General features: G+C 41.2%; 1 protein-coding gene across 1 annotated transcript; it reads right to left on the bottom strand.

Moving 5' to 3' along the window:
- Positions 1–4,984: 4,984 nt before the first annotated feature.
- Positions 4,985–10,642, bottom strand: LOC6495431 (trichohyalin). The gene has a single exon (XM_001958796.4). It carries the CDS (start codon positions 10,599–10,601, stop codon positions 5,154–5,156), a length of 5,448 nt encoding a protein of 1,815 aa, XP_001958832.2. The 5' UTR covers positions 10,602–10,642; the 3' UTR covers positions 4,985–5,153.
- Between the last annotated feature and the right edge of the window lie 16 nt (positions 10,643–10,658).

Here is a 10,658-nt window from a genome sequence, read left to right as displayed (position 1 = left end):
GCCAAGTTCCAGCTAAAATAAACAACAAAATTGAACTGTAGTTGTGAGATTGAAATTTATGGACTTCTGCAGCGAAAATCTATTTATTCCATTCCAAAACCGGCTGACAGGCCACAAATCGACGGGTGTTCGGATGGATGGACATGAATGGGTTGCCTATTGGATTTTTTGTTTAGGTTTTGCTGAGTTCCTCGGCATGTAAAACAAGCTAACAAAAAAATAAAACAGAATCCTGGCCAAATCCTGGCCGTCGCAACAGCTGCCCGGCTATTACATAACCCCTTCTCGCTACCAAAGAACAGACAAGCTATTTGTTTCCACTCGTGTTTGCCTTCGAAGAATGCTGATGCCAATAAAGAATTTCATTTATCATTTTAGCAAAATGGTACTCATACACATTTCGGCCACAAAACATTGTTTATTTGATTCAAACGAAAAATTCATCAGTTGAGTATTCAAATGTATTTGATTTATTTTATTTTGTCAAATTCCTTCACAAGCCGAATCATTCTAGGCGTTTTAATTGTTTTTGATTAAAAATTACTCTCGGGCCAAGATAGCAAAGAAAAGTGCCTCAAAAATACCCAATGACAGCAGAAGGGCAAGAAATATTTTTATTAGCTATGGGATCAAGTTTAATTAAGTCAGTAATTGTCAATGGGACTACTGGGAAATAGGCAAAGCTCCAGATATTCTTGGGAAAATAATTACTTTTCCTCCTCCAAATCATCTTTATTTGCTTAGCTGTTAATCGGCTTTGAAAATCCATTTCATAAATAATAATGAAAACGAATCAAGCTGCCATTGAGGAAAATGCATTAGCATAAAAAGTCGGAGTGACTTGGCCAAAAGTGTCCCACTTCATGGCATGGCAATCATTAAAAATGAACAATAGACAAAATGTACTTCTATTAAATATGCAACATATTCGTGTAGAGCATATGTGGGTGGGTTCCTTTTTGCCATTGATTTATAATTTATGCGCAGTAAAAGGTCGTAAAACACGGTTACGCTTCTGCTCATTTCGGGTTTTCTTATTTCAATTACGAGACCCGGACAGAATACACATTTGTGGCAACACAAATGCCACACATGCAACGCCACTGCCTCACAAACATATGCACAAAAATTAATTGCATTGCTTCTGCGAAAATTAATTAATTTAACAGCCTCGGGAAAGTATATTTTAACTGGCAATTAAGCGGATTTAAGATATATATGTTGCTGAATTTCTTAAAAGCTTTAGTGCATGTTGTCCTTTAAGGGGCTTTAAAAGCCTTTATGAACTTTCCGCTTCTTATACAGAAGACTAAAAAAAAGAATAGCACTGTAAGTAAAATCATTGTAAATTCTTAAAATAAATAAAACAAAAAAAAACTGTATTATCTTACCAAAAAAGAAAAATTTAAAGCAACAGACGGACCAAAAAAATACTCAATTTTCAGGACTGCTGGCAAAAAGCATTGATTTTAATGTTTTTTAGTCCTTTTTTGGTCTACTGAAGTCCTTGAAAAGGCTTTCGCTTTTCTCTGTGTAAACATAAACTGGCATTCACTTGGAGCCTGAATAGTGCGATACAGAAGCCCGACTGTCGACTGCAGTCACTCAGCCGCTCATGTGTGACACTTTTGTGTGCAGCATTCTGGCCCGACAATGAAAAATAAAAAAAAAATAATGATAAGGATGTAAAAGTATATGTGTGTAAAAATATAGACGTATATTCAAATAGAAATTCAGGCAGGACTCATACGATGACATATTGGCATATTTTGACTGTTATCGAGCCCATTTTCTACGATGTTGAAGAAATTATTTTCATGCTCGCCTGCCCTCCAATACGTCGGCATGCAAATGGGCATCAAGATGATGCCCGATGCTTGATGCCGATGCCATTCCATTTGGAGTCCAGACAGGGCCAAGGGGAGTGCTTTCCAGATAAGCTTCCGCTATTGTCGGTCCTGTTGATTGACTGAACCCTTGATCCATATTCTGCTTTTTTTTCTTTTCTTATCCACCGAACGCTGGCAAGTTGCCATTGTCCGATTACGTTCTGCCATGCTGGCATTCCGGTGCCAACTGGTGCCCTAAACCCCTCTCGTGCCCCAAAAAGTGTCGGTAAAGGGCGTGGGGCCCATACCAAACATAAAACGGAAGCATCATAAAAAAATGGCGTCAATTGGCGACGCGTTAGCCTGACAAATTGCTGAGCTGTTGCGAGCTGTAAAAAGCGAAAATAATGGGTGACTTTTGAACTGGTTGCCCCCGTCCGTTTTGTCACTGGCTGAATGTCAGCCATGTTCAGGTTCGGGATTCCAGCTTGTCTGTGGCTGGCATTACAAAACGTGACAAAATCTGTCATATCAGTGGACATTCTTGCAAGAAAGCATCGAGCTGCCTTCAAAGGACATAAATATTGTTGCTTTTAATTGGCTTGTTTGCATCTTATAAAGGAAATATGAACCCTATGCCATAAGCACTTCACCTTACCAAAATGTGGCATCCAAAGGGTCCAAAAGGCTCATTTTAATTACGAAAAATGCATTGCCATCAAAGGCTCAAAAGTTAACCCCCAATTCCTAGAATTGGGCCAAGTCCCCTGGGTAAAAAAAAAATAAAATACTGGTCTTGCAACACAGTAGCAACTGTTACTCGGTCCGTTAGAACTAAATGCAATTCAACCAATAGCTTTATACTTTTTTCTTCCGAATTTTTTGTTGCTTTCATAGTCCTGGGTGTCGGACTATATTGTGTAGCTGAATGTTTTGCAGGATTTTTCGAGAGGGGAAAATGCACTCATTTTCATTCTGTAACGGCCAGACTTTCTCTGCTGGGGGCAATCGTGTTGCACAGTGCTAACATGAAAAGGCTTTACAAACTGGCAACATAGTCAGCAAGGTTAACAAAACGAAACGATTGTTCTACTTTCCTTTAATTGGTTTGACCTGATAGTCCAAACAGGACAGGACAGAAGGCCCAAGCGAAAAATAGAAACAATTTCCATATTTAAAAAGCGGAAAACAGAAAATTTCCATAATAACTGACACTTGAGAACAATTGTCTAAAAATGTTGGGCGTTAATTCAGACAAATAATCGGATTTTATGTGTAATATTTTTTATATATTTTTTTCTCGGCCATTATTTATCAGCTTAGCGCAGCTTTTTGTACATTTTTCAGTTTGGCAATATTTTATTGGTCCCCCAGCGCGAATCAATCAAAGGCAATCGAAAAAATAGACTACACGAAATTGGCAACAAGCATCAATTGATTTTGGTTTGCAGCTGCCGACACTTCTTTTGAAACAAAATCATGATTAATGAGCAGAATTTTCAAACCAAAAACCATTTCATTTTCATTGAGGCTGTGAAGAGTGCCGGCGAAAACAAACTTATATGGCCAACATATATTTCTAGACAAGAAGAAGTCCATTGGTCTATAGAGAAATGAAAAATTGATGGCCATCGGATGGGTGGGTTCATCCTTCAAGTTTTATGAGCCTTTATATGTTTACACGCAACTGTTTCCCATTATTTTTTTATGTCGCCATCGCAGGAAGGACACTAATAATCAGACTAAGCAAAAATGGTAATGGCAATAGTTAAGCGGCCTCTAAAAAGCAGCTTCCGTTTTACTTTAAGCGACAGGGTAATCTTAGAAATACTTCTTAGCCAAAAAAATCGATTACGTTGCTTTCCAATTTCGCAAAACCATTAATTTAACTTCCCGCTTCTAGGTGGTCCGACGGTCAAAGTTCTTTTTGGAAAGTTCAACTTTAACAGATTCATGGTTTTAAATCAATTTTAACTTTTACTTTAATGCTTAGAAGTTATTTACGCTTGCAATAAAATTACGCATACGCTCCATATACCAAAAGACTTTAATTAAAAAGAAATAAAAAACATTTGGAAAAAAACTGTGTTGGGCAACAGTGCGAATGAGCAATAAATGAGAAAAACATTTCTTCAACTCTAAAACTCATCTCTCAAATGAAAAGGATATTAAAGAACGCATATTCATAACTTTTTTGAAATATGTAGGAATTTATTATTTGGAAATTTGTAAATACTGGCATGGTTGAAGCAGAAGAGGTTGAAGCAAAAGTATACGCTGCAAATAAAACTCGATTTGGTGAAATTCAAGTGTCAGGATTGGTGTTGTTGCTCCGAGGACATGACAAAACGCTGGCAGGCGGGCAATGAGCCAGCGATTTATGGCAGCCCATAAACGGAGGACCCCATGGGGAACGGGAGAAGCTGTTTCCTCGGCTTTAAGTGCGCTTTAAAATAAGTGAAAGTGGATATAAGAGGGGGCTAAGTAGAGACGGGGCATCCCGTGGGGATCCTCATCTCCTCTGTCGGCTGAATGGAAATGAGACAAGCTGCAAATCGGAACTGGCAGACAATTCATACTCGTCGAAAGAGCCAACGATGCGAAGCCAAAGAGCAAAGGCGAACCATAAGCGGACCAAAAAGCGAAAGCTATAGCAAAAAGCTGAAAGATGAAAGCTGGAACAGAAGCGAATCCGAAGGCAAAGAGAAATATTTGCATATGTCAAAGTGGATGGCAAATATGGCATGCAATTCGGGGGACAGGCTTGCAATGCTTGACTGCATAAACCGCACTGCACTGCCACTAACAAGGGCTGTGATGTTCCGAATGCCAAGTCAGCACCGATGGGCGGTTAGCAAAACACCCACCCATTGCCACAGACACTGCCACAGCCCACCCAAGACACCATTCCAGCACGCCTCTGTTTTTGTTTGCTACCAACACAATGCAACTTCGGCTTGGATGCCGCCAAAAAGGTGCCTGAGGGCGGTCGAGACGCTGAAATATGTGTCAACATATTGTCGGAAGTCGGTGGCACTGTCCCTGTTGTTTTCGCATCTCTGATGCAGAAACAAAATGTAGTTGGTAGCAAAAAAGCCATATTTTCTTTAAAGGGAAAAGAGAACGCTTCACAAATAAATAACATTGATTTTGGCTACGGGTGCATGTTGTTTTGGAAAGACATAACTATTTTTTTTTCATTTTAAGAGCCATTTACAAATGGCCATAAAGGTTAACAAGGACAATTTTAACAAGAAATAGGGTAACTAAGTAACAAAATAAACAATTAAAATTTAAGAAATAAACGTAAACATCAACTCAAACTTAAATCTGCTCAAAAACCAACTTTTGCAGGCTCCACTCGCCATAAAACCATTCAATCGTATCTAGCGTTTCCTTCACCAAAGGATCACTTAAGTTACAGTACTGGGAGAATAGATCCTTCAACAAGTTGACAGTGCTCCTGTTCAAGTTCCACCATTGGTATAAAACATGAAACACGGATGCCCGGGATGTGGCAACCGTTTGATCATGCTCCGCTTGGCGAAGTTGATTCTGCAGCTTCGTAACCGTTCGGCGCCGATCCTGAAAGCCATTCCAATCATGCCGAAGATGTCCCACATGCCTCTCAAGCTGCTCATCCAAAGTAGAGACTATCGCCATGAGATTTTGGGCCAGGTCCTGGCTACTTTCTAAAAGCGGTTCGGCCAGATTGCGGAAGATTGGTTCGGGTAACTTCTTTCCAAGATGTTTGGCACACTCCTCGGAGGATTCAGAGCTACTGGGATTCGCGTTTGAGGCGCGAAGAACTGCTATTATGCGTTTGGCACTCTCCAAAAATGCCATGTGAAAATTTTTGCATTTGGTATTACAGACTTTCTTTGAAGTCTGAGGTAATGGAGGTGCTGACTGTGGGATTTCCGGTCTGGAATGGGTTCTCCCACCTTCATATGGCTGCCATCTTTCTTTCTGTCTTGATTTTAGAATGGGTGGTCGAGGATTTTGCATAAAATTCCGAACATCACTTCTTGTCGGTTCTTCTCCCCCACGATGTCGTATCTCTTGAGGATCTATATCCCTCGGGCCCACTACATAGGTTCTTCTTTCTGGGCAAAACCGACCAACCAGGGAAAGTCGAAACTCCGGTTGTTTTCCGCTGCTTGAAGTTGATATAATTTCTTTGGAAGACTCGTCATTGACTGTCTTCTCTGGGCCAAAAAGTCGATTGTGGTCTCGTAAGGATTCTGGTTGGAAGTTTCGAGGTAGAGATCTCTGCTGTCGACCTCTAGGCTTCTGACCTCTAGGCTCCTGACATCTGACTGTTTGCTCTTCGCCACAAGATCGATCGTCTCTTAAAGCTCCTGGCTGGAAGTTCTTAGGTCTTGATATCTCTGCCCGATGATCTCTATTTTCCTGGCATTTGGTTGTCTGCTCTTCGCCAAAGAATCGATTGTGGTCTCTTAAGGGTCCTGGCTGATTGTTTTGAGGTCTAGATCTCTGGGGAACGTGTTGACCTCTGGGTTCCTGGTATCTGACTGTACGCTCTTCGCCAAAAAACCGATTGAGTTCTCTTACAGATCCTGGGTGGTAGTTTTGGGGTTTTGATCTCTGTGGTACCTGCCGATCTCTAGCCTCCGGGGATCTCTCTGTAAGTTGCATCCAATCGAAATCATCTCCTCCCTTCTCTTCCAAATTGCGTCGCTCCGAATCTAGTTTTTGCTCCAATCTTTCGATACTTCGGACTCTCTGTTCTCTATCCTTTTCCGCCTTGAGCCAGTTTGCCTCTGTCCTTTGTCTATTTATTTCACGAATAGGACTGTGATGGTGCAGATGACGAGGATACTGGCTACTATGATCTCCTACTGATCGATCAAAAGGTTTTTTAAACGGACCCTCTGGTCCATGTCTTCGAGAATGTTCTACCGTTGAAAACTGAAAGCTTTCAGGCACACGACGATTAAATTGGACAACGTTTGTACATTTTGGAACCATATCCCCAGGAGGCATTTCTTCGCCTTCTGATCTATATTCCCGTTGTCTCCCGCTTCTCTCCGACTGCAGCGACTGGTGGGAAGTAGGTGATTTTTGACCATCCTGAAACTGACGAATTTTCAAATCAATGTACTGTCTGTTTTTCAGCTCATTATCCATTCTAATTATCTCTTCGTCCAGCACGGACTCATTGTCATTATTTTGTAGTAACTGCCTAATTTGTATGCTAACCGGTTTGGTGTGTTCTTGAAACTTTCCTGAATAATCTTCGCTACTTTCTTGATATCTTTCCAATCTCGGTCCCATTCGTCGAATTCTTTCCATTTCCCTCTCGGATTTTTTATTCGTAGAGCTATTTTTGCGGCTTTCATGTCTTCCTGACTTCATTTCCGGACTGCTGTCTTCCCACTCTTGGCGCCTTTTCTCTTCCGGTTTTCCTTGCACCCTCACTGATTCCATCTCGCTTCGATTTTTCCAAAAACTCGTATAGTGTTGGAAAAGTCGTTTCATTTCCTCTTTTCCTTTCTGACTCTGCTCTCTCATTTTCTGCAAGTGTTCAATTTGCATTTGTTCTCGTTTTCTGTATTCTTTCTCAGCTTCAAAAAGCTCCTTTATTGCTTTTTTCTCCAGATCTTCATTCACTCTTCTTTCGATTTGAGCCTTTCTCTCCATTTGTACCATCACTTCCTGTCTGCTTTCTCTCTCTTCTAGACTTTTTCTTTCCATCATTTGAAGCCTTTCCCTATCTTGTTGATGTTTCTTGATATCTCTTTCCATTTCTTCTCTCTCAAATCTTCCCCGCTCCCTTTCTTCAGAGGCTTCTATATGCCTTACGCTTTCTACTTTGTCTCGTAACTCCTGTTCGATTATTTCTGCTATTTTAGCGATGGACATTTCAAATTCTTTCCTTTCTGCTTTCTCGTTTTCATTTTCTCTTAAATCTGCCTCCTCTTGTCCAGGACATAGTCTTCTACCAGATTTTTTAACTCCTCCAGATTCATTATACATTCTTTCACGCTCTGTTTTCTTTTTAAGATTCATTGTATCTGGTTTTTTGTCTTGATCTCTTTTCCTATCTGATTTCTCCCCAGCTTTTCTTTTGTCTTCTACACCCTCTTCTTTTTCATTTCTTTCTTCGTGATCTCTCTCCCTCTTATTATTTTCTAATTTCCCATTAACTTTTCTTTTCAAAATGGCGTCCTTTATTCGTTCTCCATCTTTCCCATAACCATGATTTTCTTTATCTTCCTCTCTCTCTCGGTATGATTTTTCCTCGAGTTTCCTTTTGATTTCTTTTGCCTCATTCTTCTCCCTTTCTCTCTTTTCTTTATTTTTCCTTTCCATTTGTTCCCATTTTCTTCCTAAGGCAAACAGCAAAGAGAGCGGAATAGATCCTTCTTGCGGAACACTTTCCTGCAGTTTCTTTTCATCGTCTTTTGATTTGTCCTCCAGGACCTCTTGATTCTCCTTTCTCCTAACCTTCTGTTCTTGTCTTTCTCGTTCTTTTGTGAAAATCGGGCTTTCTTGCCTTTTCTTCTCATCAGATTTTTTATTATCGTCCAGGACCTCTTGATTTTTCTTTATACTTTCTCTTTCTTCGCTTATATCCTTGTGTTCTTGCATTTCTCGATCTTCTATTGATACAGGACATTCTTGCTTGTTACTTTCATCAGCTTTTGTTTTATCGTTCTGCACATCTTGATTTTTCATTTTGCTTTCTTTTTCTTCAATTTTCTTATTTTGTTCTTGTGTTTCTCGTTCTTTTGAATATGAAGGACTTTCCTGGCATTTCATTTTATCAATTTTGGTATTATCGTCCAGGATCTTTTGATTTTCCTTTTTACTTTTTTCTTCAATGATCTTCTCCTGTTGTCTCTCTTTTTCTCCTGAGAATGAAGGACATTCATTCCGTATTGTCTTTGAAGAATTTATTAAATGTGCTTGGACCTCTTCGTTCTCCTCATTATTTTCTGTTTTTCCACTTTCTTCTGCTTCAATATTTTTCTGTTCTATTACAAGATTTTCTTGTTTGTTTTCCCTTAAATTTTCCAGATGCTCAGCTACTTTCTTTTCAAGGTCATCCTTTTCTTTCCTTTCCCGTTCAAGTTTCTGCAACAATTGTTGTTCCATTAATTCTGCTTTTTGGAGGGCAAGCTCCAGTTCTTCCTTCTTTTTTGAGTGCCTTTCGCTTCTTTTTGAGTCCTGTTCTTCTTGAAATCCTTGAATGATTTCAATTTCGACCACTTTATCCATTTTGGAAGGCTCCAACTCGCGGGGTGTAGCATTAAGTTGTGCTGCCCTACGCCTAACTTCCAATTCTTGTAGCATAGCTCTCTTTTGGATCTGATCTTCCCTAGATTGCCGGAAGAGCTTTACCATCTCTATCATTTGCTCCTTGTGTAGTTTCTGAATCCTTTTTATGTTATTCACCGTAGAAATCGCTTGGTCACATTCCATTCTATTCTCCCGCTGGCTTTCCCGGCTTTTCTCCTTTTTATCTTGGTCTTGTTGCTCTATTGGAGGTTCTTCTAGCTTGGTTTGAGCCTTTTCCTTAACATTTTCATAAGTTGGAGCTTCCTCCACCTTTAATTGAGGATTTGGCTCCACGCTATGAAGTACGGACTTACTTGGAATGTGACGTACGTTCTCCCTACACGATGGACACAACACCATCCAGGATATAATCTTTTCAGCAAGCTGCACTTCGCCGCTTTCCATCCGCTTTTCGGGTTCCATGATCGTCACAAATTCTTCATTGGGGGATAGGAGCTTGGCCCGCTCCATGCGATCCATTCTTTCCATTTCTCTGCGTTCCCGATGCATTTTCTCCCAGGCCAAGTGATCCCGCTGGAGTCGCTCCCTGGTTCGTTCGTTCTGCTCTCGCAGCTCCTCCCGCTTCTTTCGGATTAAATATCGCTCATGTTCAATCCGTGCCTTGACCTTTTGTTGCAACTTGCGACGCTCCTGTTGCCACACCCGTTGTCCAGTCAGCATCTGCTCTCGATCCAGCCTGATCTGCTCGGCCAACTGGGCACGTTCTTGTTCACGTTGCTTAGCCCTAAACTCCCGATCCAGTCGCTCCTTCTCCTTCCGGTGATTGATTTCCAGTATCCTAAGTTCGCGATCCTGTCTCTGACGCGCGGAAGTTCCTTGAACAGGCGACACTCTCGGCTTTGTTGGTAGACTCTTGGTGATGAGTTTCGTTGCAGCGGTCGTCTTGTCAGTGAATCTAACCGTATTCGCTCCTGCTTTCACCCTAGGGAGCACACAACCCCTCTCAGTACCGGCCAGCAAGCGGACTTCCTCGGACATCGCCGTGGAAGTCGAATCAATCCACTCGCCGTGCTTGTAAAGTACCTCCAACTGGTCCAGCTGCTGTAGTTTCTCCCGCCACTGATATTCTTGTGGATTATAATCGATCTTTTCCTTGGAGACCTTCGGTTGAAGTAGCTGTGGCTGACCCAAGCCCTCCGGGGTAAGCAGCTCGCCGAGATCACGGTCACAATTAGAAGGATCGGTAAAGGGCAACGATAACTGACCCGTCTCCTGCAACTGCCGCAGCATCAACTCCATCAGGCAATCCCTCTCTTGAGCCTCCTTCTTGGCTGCTCGGCATAGAATCCCAAGCCAGGTGACGCAAATACCAAGATCTTTGGGACTCGTCTTTCCAAGGGTCAGAGTGCGGATGATTTCCATTTTCTTTCGGCAACTGCGATCCAGTCGTTCCTCCGCTGGAAGGATTTTATTCTTAAGGTTTCCATTCTCAACATTAAAAGCCATTTGGGATTTGATAATAAATCTGTCTAACAATGAATTAATGGCAGGTCATGACATTAA

The sequence above is a fragment of the Drosophila ananassae genome, chromosome 3L (genome assembly GCF_017639315.1).
Source record: "Drosophila ananassae strain 14024-0371.13 chromosome 3L, ASM1763931v2, whole genome shotgun sequence".
NCBI lineage: Eukaryota > Metazoa > Arthropoda > Insecta > Diptera > Drosophilidae > Drosophila > Drosophila ananassae.
This window is presented reverse-complemented; position numbering and strand designations above follow the sequence as displayed.